At 38.7% G+C, this 21275-nt stretch overlaps 1 protein-coding gene across 1 annotated transcript in view; it reads right to left on the bottom strand.

The window, feature by feature from the left end:
* Positions 1-21275, bottom strand: part of BNC2 (basonuclin 2) — a 315782-nt gene that overhangs the window by 156892 nt on the left and 137615 nt on the right. Inside the window, exon 3 of the mRNA XM_052645134.1 lies at positions 7800-7902. Within this exon, the coding sequence (XP_052501094.1) occupies positions 7800-7902 (103 nt within the window). The remainder of the gene's footprint in view (positions 1-7799; positions 7903-21275) is intronic.

Raw genomic sequence — 21275 nt, 5'->3', positions numbered from 1 at the left:
AAACAATTAAGCTTCCTGTAGGATCGTTAGCAAGATATAAAAATTTATGATGTAATAAAGCGCAATAAAATGATAAAGTGGTTAGCCCATCAAAGCACTTCGCATGCAAGAATACAGGTATGAAAATAGGCAAGAGTAGCCTTTCATCCTGCCTAAAATTCATTTCCTCCTGGTTTTTGGATTTTCAACAAATAAGCAATCCTATAGTTCAGTTTAACTGATGCGCAGTTCTTAAAATATGAAAAAGAAGTGTTTCAGACTTCTATGCAAGTAAGGGCTCACACGCCATTTTAGGAGAAATGGACAGTATGAAGCTAAATTGGATTTGCTGAGGAATACAAGATCACCCTGGGAAAACTGGGCCCTACAACCAAAGAAACTGATGGCCTTACTCTAGCACTGGGCACCAGAGAAAATCTGCATGGGGCCCTAGAGAGTATCATTACGGTTCAGTCCTCCTCAAAATGTCACTGTGCTATTCAGGTAGCTTCCTATTATTATCTGAGTTTACAGATGAAACGAACTGGGGCTTACTAAATAGAGACAGAGATGGGATTTGAAAACTGGCCTGAATATACTCAACTTTTAACCCCGTCAACCACGATAAAACACCTGTTGCGTCATCAAGGTTGAAATTTTTCTTCTGTAAGAATTTAGAAACAACTAACAGTAAGTAATTATCTCATTTAATATCAGAAAGAACCCTGCAAACTAGGCACTATCATTATCCACATTTCATAGATGAGAAAACAGAGGTTATGTAACCTGGCCTGGGCCCCACTGACAGCGGGTGGTGGAGCCAGGAGGAGAACGTATACAGAGCTGCAGCTTCACCTTCTTTTGTCTTCAGGCCCACTCCTCTCATTTGTGTACCCGAAGCTTCTTCAGACCCTGGGGCTCCAGCTCTGTAGCTTCAATCTCCATTTCCTTCCTGGAAAGTCCTTAGCAGGGGACCTGAACTGTACACTTTAGAGGTCAGGATTTATCAGATCCACCTTATGTTTCTGTCTGAATAAAATGGAGCTAGAAAAAAACATCTGGGGAGCTAACAGGCAGAGAGCCCAGGACTTTGAAGGGGAGGCACTGTTTGTGCTGTGATTTGAAAAAAAAAAAAAAAAAAAAATCAGAGTTCAAAGCACTGTTCCAAAGGTGGGCAGGCTGAGAAACAAATCAAAACAAGTAGTTCAGGGATGCAGTAAGAATATCGTTAATGCCATGAATCAAGGAGTGAACCGTCACATTTGTGAGGGTGTCCTCCTTTTCGAGCTTATCAACTGGGATCAGGGAGTGAAGGGGAGAAGCACAAGAGGGCACGGTGCCCTCAGGTCATGCAAAGATGGTTCATGTGCCAGGCAGGAAAGCGGCCTTGTGTTTGCTCTCTAAAAAAAATAAGTGGAGAGATGTTCAAGGACTTTGTCCATAGAGAGAGCACGCAGGCAGAGCTAGGAGGCACCTAAGAGCTAGTTTCCCTGACTGAAAGAGAATCCTTCAGCTAGGCAAGCCAAGTTTCAGGGTCACCATCGCGAAGAACCAAGTCTTCTACAAAGACAAATTGTTTTTAGCAGATATTCCACTAATTCCCACCTTTTCCAAACCAGTGCACCAACGGAAGAGAACGGTGGGGTTTCCATCCTCGTGTTTCTAAGGAAAGTTCTAGAGGCGCGGCAACCTACTTCCTCCCAAAGGATCAGTTGTCACTGCCATGCTGAAGCCCCTGTGCTGAGGTATCAAGCTAGAACCTTTCTTATTCTTTTCATCTAATCCTAAATATTCCTCTTCAACAATTCTCTCCCAAAGCAAAATTCAGTCTTGCTGGGAAGGTCTTCAGGTTTACAAGAAGGAGGCCAGCACTTTGCTGGTTAGTATCTGCAAGCATTATTTTCCTTTGTCAGAGGACACTGTTTTACTCACTCTCCTCTCTTACTCTTGAAATTTACAAATGATCCTACAGAAACTGCTGCTGCCTTACTCAGAGTGAGCATGAGGTCACAGAAGTGTCATGCATTATTGCTTTTGATAGAAGACTTCTAGAAGGCTAGCAAAGAACAGAGGGTGGAAAAGGAAAGCTTATACTTAGTTACACTGGCTCCTGGACTCGAGTCAGGGAGAATATTACAGAGCTACCAGTTGGGGATAAACTACTTTCACAGATGTTTAGACAATTCATAAGAAGAGCACAGACTGGGACAAATAATAAAGACATGTGACCTTTCATGGAATAAAATGAAAAACTACTGGTTTTGATCCACCCTGCTTAAATCCTTATAAAGTACCGTGCAGCCAACAAATCTGAGGCGTCCGTAAACAGAATACTGTGATCTCGTGATTCTAAATGTAGGACGGACATAATCAAAAGGTTTCTTGATTACAGAAAGCTCAGAACCAATGGCCTTGATTTGGGACTTAATTATGCAAATTAAGCCTAACTAGGGTTTTCTTTAGGTGTATGCTTGCCAGATTTAGCAAAAACACAGGACCACTCAGCTAAATTTGCAAGGTATGTGTTTATACTAGAAAATTATTCACTGTTTACCTGAAATTCAAATTTAATGGGATGTCCTATATTTTCTATTTGGGTGAGTGTCTCTATAAATACCCCTGTTCTGATAAGACGTATCTAGTAAAGAGCTGGGAATTCAAATTCAATGATGCTGAGGAAAAAAAAAAGAAATTACTTCCAGTGAATTACAAAAAAAGAAATACTTGAAATTAATGGATTATATGAATATTAAGTCTTACAGTACATTAAACCATAAAGATGGTTGGTAGACGACACTAAATTAACTTTATACTGCTTATCATTTCCTGTGGCACAGAACTAAAGAATCAAAGCATCCCTGGCCCAATACTTTAGAAATGATATATGTTCAATAAATATCTCTTCACTGATGTCCAGATGACACAGGCCAAGCCTGTTCATTTTACATTAAAAATTCTGAATAGTTTCAATATTGGCAGGAAAACAGCTGGCTTGTTGAGCTAATAATTAAAGTATTTAAAGTCCAAGTATTCTATAAAGAAAATAATCTGCACCAAGCAAGCTACTATGGGGTTCATTAAGCTACGTTGTATCTTTTTTATTTTTTTCATCAAGCCTCTTACCCTTGAAAATTTTTACTGAACATGCCAAGAAACAGTGGAATTTTTTTTAAGGTAGTTTTAACAAGTGAGTTTTGTCAGAAGTAAAAATTACTGATATCACCAAGGAAAAAATTTCTAAATAACCTTTCTAAAATCTGCCCACCTCTTTTATCAAATCAAATATACCCCATCAAGTTTTTATTTTAAACAATAATTTTCCAGTTGTCTTAGATTATCATTAAATGTCTGAAAGTCATTTAGAATACCTTATCTTAATCATTCAGAAATAAAATCATCGTCTAGACTATATACATTAAAACTAATCTGCAAACAATAAATACTAAACCTCATTTAGTACAGTAGCCCTCAACCTTTATGTCCCACCTCCAGTTTATCACAAAGGCAACAGGGTTTATTTGATTAGTTACACTTCTTGCTGGGAGTAGGTTCCTCAGAGGAGACTGATGAAATAAAGCACTCTTCTTTCCACTCCCGCTTGCCCACTACTTGGTATATACTAGTAACACTTGCTAATTTGTAAGACTGTATAAAACGGAGGAGAAGGGGGCAGCAGAGGATGAAATGGTTGCATGGCATCACCAACTCAATGGACATGAGTTTGAGCAACTGCAGGAGATAGTGAAGGACAGGGAAGCTTGCAGTCCATGGGATCACAAAGAGCTGGGCATGACTTAGCAACTGAACAACAGCAACGACAATATAAAATCTTTGGCCGAGCAACTTCTCTGGGGTTCCAGTGGCTAAGACTCTGCATTTCCAATGCTGGGGGCCCAGGTTTGATCCCTGGTCGGGGAACTACATCCAGCATGCCAAAACTAGAGATTCCAAGTACCACAACTAACACCCAGCACAACCAAATAGATAAATGAGTGTTTTTTTAAAATTCTTTGCCTGAAGCTTCAATGCTGTGAATAGCAAAATTACTATCTTAGTATGGTGGGAAAGGGTCAAAACGTCATGTCCTAAATTTTGACCAACCCAAACATTTGTGTCATCAGTAAAGAAGTCCATTACTGCTCTGACGCTGAAACATTATTCTGATAATGTTAAACCAAGAAAAATTAAACTTGCAGAAAACGTGTATTTAAAATTTTCTGCAAGACTCATTCTGGAAATTTAAAACAAATGAAGGAAAAACACAGAAAAGACAATGCAAGGAGAGAAAGGAAAAAAAATACAGTTGTAAAGTGAATTAAGTAGCAGTATGCTGGAGTCCTTTAACCAAAGACTATGAAATATGGCAGAATTAGAAAATGCTAGGTTATTATACACTGTCTGTATGGACAACCTATACCCCACAAGAACTTGTTTTAAATAATGTTAAAAATCAATAAAGCCCTGCTTTTATTATCAAACTGAGCTGAAATTCCTTAATGGGGAAAAAGAGCAGGGAATCCTTCATTAATTCAGTGGGAAATGCCTCCTGGTAGTCAAGGAATCATTTTTGGGTTCCCCCTTCTCAACTCAACGGTGCTAAGATTCCAAGGAAGTACCCTGTGAATAGCACCATGCCCAGTGAGTAATTTCAAAGTTTAGGTGTTACAATATGATGAATTCATTATGCCTTTTAATTTTTTAAAACATCTTAAAATTTTGTAAAGCAACTAAAGTCACTAATTCAAGTAGATTTAAGATACAATCTATAAGGCTATAAAGTGAGAGTGTGTGTGTGTGTGAATAATAACCTATGAAATCCACAATCTTATGAAGAAACTGAAGATGCTGATAACAAAGATTAGCAAGACATTAATTCAAAAGAGGCAACAAATTTCTAAAAATTCACCTTTCTGTAAAGAACCCCTGATTTTGGCATTTAGCTATTTTTAATGGCAAATGTTAACTTTTTATGGTACAGTTACTGGTGGAGTGTGTTCAGTGCTACGGTGAAATTATTATATGAGATGTATTTTGGTAGTATTACTGCTTCCTGTTCTACCCACTTTCACAGAAAAATCACACCATAGTAAAAATAAGTCACTTTCCCCTTGTCCCACATAAAGAATAATGTCCTGAGTAAGGCAGCCAGAGAGACTGCTGTGCCTCACCTCTGAACAGAAATAACTGAAGACATGATTTCAGAGTTTTCTGTGTAGGGGAAGAGAGTGAAACAGTTAGTTGAAACGCTAAGGGCAAAAAGAGTGGATGCTCTCATTTCTTTGCCAACTCAAAAGCTAAGAGAAAAACCCTCGCTGTCACATATGTCCTACTATATGGGGGAAGAATGGAATATGTATCTGTGTGTACATATTGTGAGTTGTATACAGACATGTTGCTATTGGCGGGGGGAGAGGTCAAGGTGATAACAGTGTTGAGGAAAAGTTAGAACTGAGAAACTTCGAAATTAATATACCAGAAACACAAGATTACTAAGGGCACACTAGGAAAAGCCCAGTCTGATGTAACAGAAATAACCTTATTCAAGTTTGGGGAAAAAACCACATCCCTCAGAAAATCTTAGAAACAACCAGTGGCTGGGGATAATTTATGTTGTTCAAGAAGGAAGAAATATTGCTTTTCCCTCCCCATTACACTACTAATGTAATATGCATGTGGAAGTTAGACAGATAAAATAAACTGGTGACACAGTAAACTTTTATACTCACAAGGCTACCACAGTAGATAGATGATGGTAACGCAAGATGGCTTTGGAAAAAATGAGAGGGAATGAATGAAAAGTCCTTTGTTTAATGACTGCCCCCCACCCCACCTTATTGCTCATGTTTGTCCAGTTTGTTACTTTTAACATGTATTATTTATTTTAAAGACTTCATACATTTTATCTTCAATACTCACAATAATCTTACAAGGCAGGTATTATTAACCTTCTGTTACAGACAAGAAAACTCAGATGCAGAGTTTGACCTATGTGTCATCAAAGTTGTAGAGCCAAGATTTGACCCCACACTGCCTGGCGGATTCTTTCGTTTTTGCTTTTCTTTTTAGTCTCCAAGACTCTTAACGGGCTCAGGATATAAGCTATTACCTGGCAGAGCCAAAACATATTGTGGGAAAGGATACTTAGTGATATGAACTGAACTGTGTTTTCGCCAAATTCATATGTTGAAGCCTTCATCCCTAGTGCTTCAGAATGTGACTGTATTTGGAGACAAGTGAGGCCATCAGGCTGGGCCCTCCCCCAACATGACTGGTGTCCTTATGAGAAGAGGAACTTGGATGCACAGAGGCAACACGGGTGTGCCCCCCCACAGAGCACAGACCACGAGAGCACACAACCAGAGGGCAGCCGTGTGCAAGCCGGGAAGAGAATCCTCAGAACGAAACCATCCTGATTTTGGACTTCTGGCTTTCGGAACTGTGCAGAAATAAATTTCTGATGTCTAAGCCACCCACTTTGTGGCATTTTGTTACAGCAGTCCTAGCAAGCAGACTACTGTAGGAAAGGAGAAGAAATCATTGAACAGTCACTTCCAAACAAAACTGACAGCAGCTTAAACGTTGTTCGGAACTGGACTGAGAGTTGTTACAGATATTGGCCAGAACTGGACTGAGAGTTGTTACAGACATTGGCCTTGTTAATGAAGCAGGAGCCAGTTCCCTCCCTGGAGGTGCTGGAGGACTGTGGCTTTGTCTGCCAGGCACACACCTTCTAGTATATTCCCCCATACTAACTACTCTTTCTATCTCTTCTCTCCCTCACAGACACAGGGCTGAAATGTCTCCACAATGCCAACCCACACATCCCCAGCAAGCAAGATACATGATAAACTGAAAGCATTTCAAGGCATGGCCCGGTGTCCTTTCTTCAGATCTTGCTAGAATAACACGACATTTATAAAAATACAACCCACTGGATATTTGGCAGTGCTTGGGAATGAAGAATATGTCCACTTAAGAGCCAATCCCCCAAGGCTGTCAAAAAAATCTGAAGCCAGGATTTCTTCTATAAACATTACCTATCTTTTAAGATTCTACTGTCCAGGAAGTAAAAAAAATGTCTCTGCTTATTCCCAAGTCTCCTCTGGCCTCAACATAAATAACATAAACCAGACAGAGGACAGTTAAATGCTTGGTCAAGGCCCAGGGATGGGACAGCTCTGTGCATCTGGCAAGGAGCCTCTGCACTTCCAGCCGTGGCCCTGGGTCACCCTCGCCCAGAATACACACCTATGCAAAGCTCACCCTCCAGCGGCAGCCAGCCTCCTCCAATCCCTGGGCATGCTGAAAGGGGGTATTTACGGATTCTTTTTTCAGATACCAGTCAAATAATGTTCCCGTTCACTCACTCACTCACCTTAAGACCATACAAAATTTAACATCTGGGAGGATCAACTCTGCCCCGAAAGCAGATGACAAGGGTGAGCAGTCATGGAGGAGTTCTCCTCAAGCAAAGAGGATTTGCCAGCTCGCCTCTGAGGTCCCGGCCCTGAAAGGCCAACTGTGGTATGTTTGAGTTTCCATGGGGCCTGGTGCTTGCTGGCTGCTGCTGCGTTCACTCAGAACCCAACTGTGCTATAAACATCTAGCCCTTCTGCTGAGAGCTGCCTGCCTGGCCTTGCTTCTGGGAGCCAAGAATATGCTATTTGGGAGCTGCAGGCTACATGGGAGCTAACACTTGGGGCACAGCTGACCCTTCTCTTCTCCAGGCCAGTGATAGCTCTAAAAGGAAAAAAAAAAACAAAAACACAGGCTTACACGAACATAACAAGAGCAAGGAGAAAAGTCCAGATTTTCCTCACCGTGTGCCACCCAGCCATGTTTACACTGATCGCAAGTCCTCAGGTTAATCTTCCCCGGCTGGAAACACTCACATGTGCAGTTCACCAGTGTGCAGCGGATGGCCTGAGAGTGAGAGGAGGGAAAAAAGATCAGCCTCTGTTCAAAAGGGACCCTACTTCTTCAGCATTTTAAGAAATAACACCTTCTTCCCATTTTTAACAGCTTTAGGGGCCTGGAGAGATTTAGAGAAAAATTTTGAAACCATCAAAAATCTCTTACCAAAACATATTAGAAAATAAAGCTGATTCATTAATAGAATGTTTCTTGCCATTCATAGATAAGCTTTAAATTGGAAGCACAGACTAAATAGTGTAAGAGTGAGCCTTACTCTTATTCTATGAGATGCTGGCCCTGTAATACCAGAGATCTGAAAGAGAAAAACAGATTGCTACTACCAAATATTCACTGACAAGAGTGCAAAAGATAAAGGCTCTTATACAATAACAAGTGAAATGCTGAAAATAAAACATGATATACAAATAATAGTAACAGAATATGACTTTTCTTCTGCAGTGTTTGATTGAAATGCTCTATCAATCTCTCAGACACCTTCTGAAAGACACTCCTTTTGGTCCAATAACATCCATCATATTTCCGGCATCATTTATCACTTCCTAACTCCTCGATTTCTTCCATCCTTGAAATATTAATTCCATTTGCATTCCTGTTTTGAAAAATGCAAAACAACCATCTCTTTATTTTAATGATGTAAGAAAGTAAGTTTAAATTTGCTTTTAGATCAGATGTAGAATAGGAAAAGACATTTACGTGAATATTCGATATTTGGAACAATTCACCTATATTATACAACGCTGGAAGACACACTCAAAAACGTTTTATTTCTTTACAAGTACCTTTAAAAATCATCTCATCAGTTTACATTTTAAAGTGAATCCCTAGGAAATTAACATTAATGAAGTGTAACTTTTTATAGATTAAAAACCTAGGCTGAAGAATTGTGCTAAAGCTGACCTATGCTCCAGAACTACAGTTAATAAATTTATCTCATACATTTAGTCCTAATTTGCATGGAAATTCTGAAGACAGAAGGGATTTTGTCCAACCATTCACAGATTAACAATCTACTGTAACTATCTGAACTGCCAGGAAAAGATCTCTCTACAGCTTTAGATGCAATCAATAATTACTGATTTGGGGGTGGGGTGGGGGTCGGGGGAGAGGCATAAGGCTACGTGAAACTGCAGTGCTGGGCCTGAAAGCTCTGCCCACTTACACAGCTTCAGACGCTCATACTCCTGGAACCAGTTGGGTTTTTATATAAACTGTCTCATTTGTAACAGACAGTATTTTAGATATTGTTAACATGGTTGAGCCAAATTCCATTTACAGAGAATAAGACTGAATGGGCTTTTACCGTTTCCCATGCTTTAGATCAAGCAAATTTAAAGTATTTCTCTTTTGCTAATGGACATTAAATCTATAGGTCCTCATTCAGTTTTCAGTGTTAAGAGTCGCGGCCGTAGCCTCCTTTCTTGCTTCACCTCTAACCCTAGTTTGCTCCTCTATTACTGCAAGAAAAATAGGCAAGGGTACCATCTGTCTGATGTTTCAGGGTCTTTCTTCCAGTGTCAACAGTCCAATTACATATTAGGAGGTTGTACAACTTTGCTGTATGTATGAGTGAATAAAGGAAACAGTAGTAAGACACAGAGAGCAAAGGAAATGCTGACATAGCAAGAATAATATATCTGGAGGTTAGAAGGGAAACTATTTCTCCCCAAATTTCTTATAACAAATTCAGTAGTTTAACTGACCGAGCAATACATCAGAATCTTCCAGGTTAGAAAGAGCTTCTTAAAATGGCATGTTCATTAGGAAACTCAGTTTGATGGTACTACAGTAAAACAAACCCCAAACAGTTTTTTAGAGGGCAGTGTTTCTATGAAGAACAGGGCACTCTGTACACTATTCAGTTATAAATTCAGATACAGCAACCAGACTGACATTAAAATACTTATATAATCTGAGATACGATAACAGAATCTTTCATAAACACTAAAAATAAATAAATAAATAACTCTGCTTACCAAAATAAAGAATGACCAAAACTAAGAATGACCATTTCTCAAGAACTATATGTTAATTCCGGCACCAAATACATACATCTTTTAAAGTGTTAACCTGATAACATTTTATTATTTCACAAAAATAGCCTCATTTTACATTGTGTTTTAAAATACACTTTCCTCAATTTTAATTATAGTTATATTCAGGACAAAACAAATTAAGAGACTTGTAGATTTGCTTTATTTTAGGTATATTTGTTTATTTACTGGTTCAACTATTCATTCATTTACTCAGAACTAGTTTATGATTCAAGTATTTTTCTCTTCCTAAATAACTTTATACGTCTGCCACACTTGGGAATTAAAACTTTTTGTACCATCATCCTTTTTCATGAATTCTACTCCTTTTGTACCTAAACATACAAACATTGGAACACCTCAACTCCTTTTGTATATAAACACTTAAGCACTGGAATATCCATTTTGTATTTCTATGAATTCCAGAAGGTTTATTTGTTTTAAATCCAGGTTTATATAGACTACAATTGTGCCTTAAGGGAATTATATATACTTAAACAATATGGTCTAAATAAATATTTTGAATACGAGACTATTGTGGCTTCAAAGGAAGTTTTACTCTAAATAACATTTTTGAAACAGCATAAAAGTTTGACATACTATTTATTCAGAACAAAACAGAACTAATGTGATCACTTGCCAACTCAACCACACTTCAAAAACATAAATTATCATAAAGCTATCCAAGCCAGTTAAGCCTCAAAACGTATACACTTTATGAGGAGAGAGCTGGGAAGAGCAGAGATGGAGAAGCCTTCATTTTGGTGATCACACTCATTTCGTTATGGAGCTAATAATACACTAGGTCTCCCACTCACTGCTGGGCACCCACAACAACAGAAAAATCAGGGATGATAGCGAAGTGACAGAAAGGGAACAGCAGGAGAAGAGAGACGATCTGATCAGGTCGTTCTTCCTTATAGATTCAGGACCTTATGCAGGTCTGGCCAACTCAAGCCAGCAACCCCTCCATACCTCCAGGATCCCACCTCATCCAATGCGGTGAAACTCTTTCCTCCATTTCAATATGATCAGCTTTTCCAACAGCCCAAGAACAAGAACAAAAGTTCTTAAGCCTACATCTTAAATAAAAGGAATACTTTTCTGCTTACCTTTACCATGGATATCTTGAAAGGAAAATCCATGCACCCACCACCCAGTGCTTCCACCTACATTTTAATTTTATAATTTGGATTCTGTCACACACGGTCCTGAAACTGCTTTCTCCAAGAGGGATATTCTCATCACATCTGGTCCCTTTTTCTAGTCTCCTTGTTCTCCGAGACCTCGAGGCAGCTTAAGGCAGAACTCCCCTTCATTCCTGGACTGTAGAGACAAACTATCTTAGCGTTTTGGCAGCAGCTTCTCACTCTCTCTCCACTGTAAATAAATACAGGTGTTTCTCACAGGCAGGCTTCTCGTTCTTTAACTTGGCAATTTCATCCCCTCCTACAGCTTCAAGTATCATCACTATGCAAAACCGATCACTGCAGAGCCAAGTACTGTGTTAAGTGGAAGGAAATGCAAAGTGAATCTCTATGCTCAAGGATTTGACAGTCAGAGCTCTGGGGCAGTGGGTTCCAAGGAGACACCCTGAGAACAGAAGGAAGCCCCTGGAGAGGTTTGAGAAGGATCGTTTCTCGCTCTTTACAACTTTGTCTTTTCTTCCACCAAAGACAGGACATAAAAATTTATCTACAACAGCAAACCATTAATGATTAATAATAATAATATTTATACAATTAATGTAATATTATAATGAATATAACATTCAATATTAATATTTGATTATGAACAGCAAAGGTTTGCTGGATAGTTGTCATTTCCAGATACTTACAAATATTAGCTCTCCATGAAAATACCACGAGGTCCGTACTAGTATTCCCTTTCTTTCACAGAGGAGGAAACTGCGGTGGAGCTAACTCAGGATCTTACTTGAAGTCACACCAATCAGATCCAGGTGTGTGGGAGCTCTCCCTCCCACTCGGTCAGGCAGCCATCGGCAGAGCCCCTCCACCTGCCCACCATCCACCTCCACTCTATACTGTTAACTCATGTTTCGCTTTCAAGCTTTCAACACAAATATTACTTCCATCCTCCAGAGCAGCTGCTTGCATCTCCCGATCAAGGCAAAAGCCCCATTAGTCTCCTGTTCCACAAGTGTCACAGCACTTATCACAGTTGTGAAGATTATATTTATCTATAATTTATCTATACTACTTATTCATAACCTAGTTTATGTATACCAGTGGTAAAGAAAACGCCTGCCAATGCAGGAGACAAAGGTTCGATCCCAGGGTCAGGAAATTCCCCTGGAGAAGGAAATGGTAACCCGATCCAGTATTCTTGCCTGGGAAATCCGATGGACAGAGGAGCCTGGTGGGCTACAGTCCATGGGGTTGCAGAGAGTTGGACGCAACTGAGTGACTGAACATGCACACATGTGTATATATATATACGTGTGTGTGTGTGTGTGTGTGTGTGTGTATCTGGGTGGCTATTTGATTAAGATATGTCTTCCCCTTTAAAATTTAAGCTCCTTAATGGCAGGGTGACATATGTTGGGCTTACAATGTATACTGGCAAATAAAGGTGCTCAAAAGGCATTTAAAGAATTTCATCAATCTCTTAGCCTCTTTCCCATCTATAAAATGGTAACAGTAACAGCACAACTTTGTCAATAGATTCAAATGAAATTAGATTCAAATGAAATAATATAAAGCATGTGGCTCTTTGTCTAGTGATAACAAAAGCTCAAAAGATGGAAACCATTTATGACCTCAACAAACTTTCCACATTTTACCTCTGAATTACTTTTCCCTTATGATTCTTCCCAATGTATTTCTTCCACACCTTGTAAATGCTTAATACATATTTAGTCTTAATGAGTAAATGAACACTTTGACATATATGATGCCACTTTCTTCATACTATAATCCTCTAAATTGGGCATGACAGGGATCATTATTTGTTTTAATACTGGAGTTAAAAAATGTTTATATAGGTGTTACACATCTCTTAAATGATAGGGTGGATTTCCCAATTATTAATCAGTTTATTTCCATTAACTATAGAAAGAGAAGATATACAAGGGGATATATGTACGCTTACAGCTGATTCACTTTGCTGTACACCTGAAATTAACACAACATTGTAATCAACTATACTCCAATACCTTTTTAAGTTGTTAAAAAAAAAGAAGATACACAGTTGAAACCAGTAAATTATAAATATTCAAGTTCAAAAGTATATCTAAAATTATAAAGTAGACCAATTTGGTATAAAAATATTTAATCAACTTTCAGTCAGTAACACTCTCATATTTGAATATTAAGTAAGAGTGCATTTGCAAGTATTCTGGATGAGTTCCAAAGACCTATTCAAATAAGAGATTCTGTAATCACTAAAACTAAAGTATCTTTAGCTTTATTATACTTGTAGCTGGCTTGAACTCTGCAAATTTATGTGAATTGAACTTCAGTCTCCTCACCAAATGACATTCCTCAGGAAAGCAGAGAATGAGGCTTCAGCTATTAATATTTAGTGTATTCCACAAAAGAACTATACACGAGGCTAATTAATACATCTCCTATTAGCTGTTCCTTGTTTGGGAACACTTACGGAAGTTACCTATTAGTACAGAATAACAAAAGGTAAAATAAGGCCACGGGGCATGTAGAAACATAAGACACACTCCGAAGGAGCCATCACAGAGAACCTCCCCTTCAAAAAAGCCCCACTAAAAGTAAGACTACCGTTCTGGGCTTTGTCTTTTCACACTAAAAAACCATTCGCCATGAGATCTCCTCAAGTGTTCATTAACTTGGCCAAACAGTCCATGTATAACTAAAAGTCCTTTTAAAATCCACTTTCTCCTTATTCATTTCTGAAGAGAATACCAAGATTTACAACTTGGATTATGAAGTTTTACTAGAATGATTTTTAAATGTTAAAGAGTTAAGTACATAACCTGCACTAAAACTGAATTACTGAAAAACTCAGTCATTAATTCAGCATTCATCTGTCCTAGCAGTTTCTCCCATAAACTTGGGTGGAACAATCTAGGCACACAAATTAATTGGCTATAATGCTGATCAGTGACATGGTTTGCCTCTTATTTTTAACAAGAACAAATTTCTTAATCAAATTAATTTTCTACTTTGGAAATCACATGGAGGTACGATAAATAGGTAAGATCAGCCAACCTTCTATGAGGATATATATAATATAGTCTATGTTATAATTAACTCATTAAATCATCACTGCATATATCACCCATCTCTGAACATACACACAAGCACCACAAGAAAAGGTATGTATGGTGCCAAAGATCAAGTAAACCTTTTACTTGGCATAAAAATGTCCTTCAAAGACATTTATCTTAAAAATACAAAATCTGGAATAAAAAAGTACCTGCAATGAATCTGGAAACTAGTTATTCTATGATTGCCTCAGAATACACTGCAGTAACTACAAAGTAACAGCTACCAACACTATGGATGAAAAGAGTAATCATATATATATGACCAAAAAAAGATGGACTTCCACACCCATGAATACATCTTATATATGAGAACCCAATACAGTATAGTACTTCAGGCACTGCCATAAAGATTCTAAAGAACTCACATGATAGTAATGGTAATTAAGTCAGAAAATAGCCTTTGTACACTTTTCAGGACAGTTTTTTCTCCTCCATTTTCACATGGCTGATTCATGATCTAACTGAAAAGAAACAACTTCCAAGAGAAGTACACTGAGTTTTGGCGAAGACATGGAAAGTCTCTATGTTAACATCTTTGTAGAAGAACATAGTGTCTGAAATTTGCGTAAGTCATTGCACCTCGAACAATGACATTTTTTTTTTTGCATGAAAGAAGACTTCTGAGCTTACTTATGACTAACACGAACTAGACAATTACATGAGAAACTTACTTTTACTTGATTACAAAATATAGGACGAAAGGAAAGGTATTTACACCTGCTGTGCTTCAGGGTTTTATAATCAGGTATCAAAACAAGGCGAAAAGATGGGAACTGGATAGACACAGAACACTGAGCAAGAGACCCCTGAATTTAAATATCCTATAAAGAGGTATTATAACAACCTGAAAAGTCTTATCTAACTCTATGAGACTATTTATATAAATAAATACTTATAGTAAGGTGGGTACGTTTTTGCATTTATGCAAGGAAATGTACAGATTTGAGTTTGAATGAGTTATGTTCCCAGACTTCACAAGTGATTATCAGTGATTATAGGGTGTATGGGTGCACAGAGTGTTAAACTACAATGTAAATGCCGCTGTTCATAATACAATAGTAACAACAGCAAATAAGAAGCAATGAAGTTATCCTGTCTGCTTAACCAAACCCATCAACAAATTCACACAATAAGACTGCAACAGTATATATCTTAGCTGGTGGTAAGATAAATTAGAAATTAAAAAGTTTATTGAGCTTTCAATAAAAGATTCCTTATTAATCTTGTAGCTGAGTCAGGAGACTTACAAAGACATGGTCAGTCCAGAGCCACTACAAGGTGTCGATGCTACTGATGTAAACAGTGGACAACAAGGTCAAGACAGAAAGCTGGGGGCTTCCCTGGTAGTCCAGTGGTTGGGAATCGGCCTTGTAATGCAGGGGACACCAGTCTGATCCCTGGTCCTGGAAGATCCCACACACTGCATGGAAACTAAGGCTGTCCTCCACAATTGCGGAGCCTTCATTCCAGCACCTGTGAGCAGCAACTACTAAGCCCACACACCCTGGAGTCTGTGCTCCACAAGAGAAGCCATTGCAATGAGAAGTCCATCCTCTGAAGCTAGAGAGTAGTCCTCTCTGCAACTAGAGGAAGTCTACGTGTACAATGTAAACCCAGCACACCCAAAAACAAACTTAAAAAAAAAGACAGAACGCTGGGTGACTGAAAATGGCAGACTTCAACAACACATCATAAGAACAACATTACTGACCAAGGAAATATTATCTTCCCAATAAACACATCCAAAATACCTGAAAGAGATTCACTGTGAAAAGGCAGCCATTGAACACCAGTTACTGCTAAAAAGCAGAAGACTGAAAACCTCACTTTAATTTTCTCTTAAAAGGTGTGCTCCCTTCTCCCCAAACAACTGGCAAATGGATAAACAAACTATGTGTATTTACACAATGGAATATTCATCTGGCTCATACAAACAGAAGAACACTTGATAATACCGCAATATGGATGAACTTTATCATGCTGAGTAAGAGAAACCAGACACAAGAGATCTCATATTACATAAGTCCATTCATATGAAATACGCAGAACACAGAGATCTGTACAGATAGAGAGTAGTCAGTGGTTTCTTTTTAAAGTGATGAAGAAGTTCAGAAATCACTGTGATGATGGTTGTGTATAACTGTGAACATACTAAAATTCATTAAATTATACACTTTAAATGAGTAGAATGTATGATCTGTGAACTCTATCTCAATAAAACTGTTTAAAAGTGAGGAGAGCAAACTCACTAAACCACTTAATTTCTTTTAATGGTTTTAAATCATTTAATTCATGAGATATTATTCCTCAGGGGACATAATGTAGCATAATATCCTTCTTTAACCTAGAAGGTCAATATACAAATACTAAATGATTGAATTGTGGTGTTGGAGAAGACTCTTGAGAGTCCCCTGGACTGCAAGATCAAACCAGTCAATCCTAAAGGAGATCAATCCTGAATATTCACTGGGAGGACTGATGCTGAAGCTGAAACTTCAATACTTGGCCACCTGATGCGAAAAGCTGACTCATTATAAAAGACCCTGATGCTGGGAAAGACTAAAGGCGGGAGAAGGGGGCAAAAGAGGATGAGATGGTTGGCTGGCATCACCTACTCAATGGATATGAGTTGAGCAGGCTCTGGGAGATGGTAAAGGACAGGCAAGCCTGGCGTGCTGCAGTCCATGGGGTCGCAAAGAGTCAGACATGACTGAGCGATTGAACAGCAACAAAATGATTGAACAGAAGGCAGACCAACTAAAGAATTTCCACTGCTTAAACTTGAAATTCCTCTACTTTGAAAATAGTAAAAACTAGTAGGTCCATGTTAAAATCACAATTACTTTTAAATCCAATGCCATTTTTCCTACCAGGAAAATCCAGGACATCCTTATATCCTCCAATAAATTGGGGGTCAGGAGGCCTCTCAGTCATAATGTTCAGCACATTAACAGTAAGATATTAGAAAAACTCAAAAGGAATTGTTTTAAATGGACAATGAAGAATCCTGTCATGTGTACGAATAAAAGCATTCCTCTATTTTGTTGTTGTTTAGTTGCTAAGTCATGTCCAACTCGTTGCGACCCCATGCACTGTAGCCCACCAGGTTCCTCTGACCATGGCATTTCCCAGGAAGAATACTGGAGTGAGTTGCCCCTTCCTTCTCCAGGGGATTTTCCCAACGCAGGGATCAAACCCACATCTCCTGCACTGACAGGCGGATTCTTTACTAGTGAGCTACCAGGGAAGCCCCATTGCTCAACTTACTGGGATGAAAAAATTATCTCTGCAAAAGTTAAGAGATGAACATGGTTTAGGAGGAGGGGGCAAAGACAGAAAGCATATACTTCTGAGTAGATGCTTGTGTATGAGTGTGAATGTTTCTATGACTATGTGTGAATATATAAATACAAACTGGGAGAAAGGGACATACACAGAGGCATATAAATTTTCACAGACATGGATCCAATGAGCATCTGCAGTCATTACCTTACAACTACAACCTACTATCAATCGACATGAGGAAGACCCCATTTAAATAATGTAGGAGTTCAGAGTAAAAATCAACAGCGGGATATAGCCAATTATATAAGGAAAATATCCCTGCTTCCATGGCATCAAAGCCTGCATAGTGCTTCTGTTATGCTTTTTTCCCCCCCCAATTAAATTAAGTCTATGGTAATACAAGCTATTTTGTTAGGCAATTAGTAATATTAGAGAAACAGGAAATGAAAAGGCATTTCAATTTGGGCAGAAACATTTTATTTTCTTACCTAACAGTTAACAATTAAGATATCTCATTTATTGCCTGTTTGCTTACGAAATTTTATAGACTACTTAGGCAGCTGTGATAACATAATGGGAAAAGACATACTCTTCCCGTGAACGTACACCTAGCATCTAAATGAAAATAAGGAGTTAGCTCACTGTAAAAGAATAACCACATTTTAACTAAGTTCATTCTACATTTACCAGAATTACTTAACTTTATATAAGGAGCCAAAGCACCTCTGATATCATGTGAATGATAAGTAATACTCATCTCATTTCACCTTAACGCTGAATCAGCAATTTTGTATTCCATTGATATATATACATTTTATTCATTTTCGCTAATGCAATTTGAAAGGTGGTAATGTGATTACATTTCTCTGTGGCATTCATGAAAACAATTACTAATATAATATGATAGGGAAGCCATTAATAAGGAAGGGATTTATAATGAGATGCGAGGAGATTTATCAACCTTCAAAAGCTTTACAAAGAAATACTTCTCATTAGGCAAGAAGTAAGACAAGATGAAGCCTAAGTTCTGGTATTTCAGAAGCAGCTTCCATTCTGGGAAGACTGATCTCATGACGATGCCCTACTTTGGTGGCCAAGCAGGGAGGCGCAGGAGGAACCCCAGATTGTCCCACATTGTGCCACATGTATGACATCCTGCACAGAGGACAACATCCTAAACTCAGGGCACCTCCCCTTCCCAGACAGCAAGGGGAGGACTTCTTGAAGGAAAGGAATCCCTCTCAACCTTGCTCCTCTTTAAAAGGAGCCAGCCCCATTATTTCAAATGCCAGAGCACAGTAATCAATCCACTTACCAAGCAAGAGCATAAGGTGGGTGACCTTTTAACTAAATTTACTCCTCTAGGTTTGTGTGAAGAATTTATCCCAGTGAAGCAACCAGGGAGACAGGTCGCTGCATTTTCGAATGTATCATTTTAAATGACAGCTCTGATTACCCAGGCCAGTTGAGGCAGCCTGTGTGAGACTTAACATCTCGCATCAGACAGTGCCATGAAGCTTGCCTAATACTTCAAATACATTCCTGTATTTAATCATCAAAATCCCCTAAATTAGAGATTTTTCAAACAGCAGAAAAACGAGGCTGTGAGATGCCCTTAAATGGCCACAGCTAGTAATCCGGGGCTCTTACCACCCGGCCAATGCAGGAGAGGAGAGGCCCTGAATAATCCCCTTGCCACCCTCCTCCACAGTGAGATTTTCTCAGACATTCTTCCAGTTTCAAGAGGAGTTTGAGACTGAAGAGGAGATGCGCATGAAACTACCCACAGAGGGAGAGGGGTGGGGGAAGATTTTAAGCCACTTGAAAAGATGAGGGGAACTGCTAAGTAAGCTGTTAACCATTTACACTAGGATTTTCTACAAACCAAGTGGCACATTTTTAGACACAGAAAGTGACTCTCAACCGCTTTCTATGGAATCTGTCAATGGTTACCTTAAAAAAAGGCAAAAATCTGGAGGGGGTGGGGAATGAGACAAGGATTTGCCAAGAACACTAATTTTACACCATCTTGCTTCAACTTGTCTTGGGATTGTCCATTCATAGAATATCTCAGCAAACATTTTAATACCTTCCATTGTGCATCTGTCTATGCATCATAACTATGTCTGATTATGAAAGAATGTTTCTTTGCCCATGAGCAGATATCACCTCAGGAGTCATACCTATTACTAATAATAATAATGATATGATGAACAGTCTACAGTGCCCTCTTATACGTTATTTATGTGAGGTCATAGACTCTCCAGGGGTCTGTGCTGAGACCTGGACGGGCTTCATTAGAGCATCATATAAATCACTAAAGGCACATCTTGATTTCACCACTGGCTAGAGTCGCTGGAATTTTTTAAGTGGAACCACTCAGATAAAAACATTTTTAAAAAACACAGCATTATCATTTCTTCTAAAAGGTGGGTTTCTCAAATGGTATGCATTGCATTCAGATGCTCACAGAAATCCCACAAATTTCTAAGGACTCTATAAGCAGCTGAGGGTAAAAGGTGCCCTAGAGTGTTGCAAAAAACATGATTCTCATTTTACTTTTACGGATTAGCTTAAAGGACAGAGAGAGACACATAGAGAAAGACAGCAAGAAACAGACCATCCAGCTGCTATCAAATGCTTTGACATCACTGAGCAAATGGGGAGACTGATGCAATGGTTGTCAGGAACTCTGAGCTAACTCTTGTAAATTCAGAAATAAACAGAAAGCTTGTGGGAAAAAAAGGAGTCTTCCAGAACAACATTAATGTCATCTTGGGCATGCGGATTGGGTTCACACCTGTGTCAGCTGAATCAACATAATGGGCTATAACAGCTTCGAAGCAGCTAATATGGTCCATTGGGTCAATAATCCGTGAACTAAGAAGGATTTACTTGGTAGACTATAAATGGTTCATAAGAACTCAAGAATCACTCTATCAGATCAAAAATCCAATTTTCATATGGTGCCTTTCTACGCATTAGCCAAAAGAAAGTAATAGCTCTAAAGGACTTTAAGGTCTATCAGTTAAAATTTTACTTTTTAAAGAACAGTTGAGAGGAGGAAGAATTAAATGCCTCTCTTCCTTTTTGGTGAATCAACCTATTTTAAAGGGGAAAAAATACACTTCATGATGGAAAGCTAATATACAATAGGAAATGTTCAAGGGGGCTTTTCACGTTTTCCTCAGGGTACCTGAATAAATAGATCCACAGAAATGACATGCATGCATATACACATTCATTTCCTCTCTCTCTATGCCTCCACATACCTACAGACAACACCTCTAACTACACTGAAAACACCATTTCTAGGACAGCAACATTTAAAAATAAAGATTTATATTTTGTTTCTTTACATGGTTTATATTTGTGGGCCTGCTGCAAGAAGCCTACAGAGACACATGGGTCAGCACATGGACACTGGTAAACTCTTCCACCTTCACGTACGGAGAAGCAGGCCAAAGAAACTATAAAAGGTAAACAGTAAGAACGCCAATATATTTCCAGCATTTGAGAGAGAGAAGAGAGGGTCAGTGCACAGGCTGACTAAAGCTTATACAGCCAGTACATAGAGATAACTGCAACTTCTGCTCACTCTAGGCTGCAGAGAAATACCAGCCTTTATCCTGTGTTTGTGCTTTCATTACATATTCACACTAGGTGATCGTGGCTGCAGATTAATTTTTTTAAATGTAAGCTCATGTATATGAATAATTGTATTTACTAAGTTCATAGCAATGAAGAAAAGCAAAGGAAAATGCTCCAAAAGTATAAAAGAC

Source organism: Budorcas taxicolor, chromosome 8 (genome assembly GCF_023091745.1).
Source record: "Budorcas taxicolor isolate Tak-1 chromosome 8, Takin1.1, whole genome shotgun sequence".
Lineage (NCBI taxonomy): Eukaryota > Metazoa > Chordata > Mammalia > Artiodactyla > Bovidae > Budorcas > Budorcas taxicolor.
Note: the sequence above shows the minus strand (reverse complement) of the source record. Positions and strands in the feature narration are given on the sequence as shown.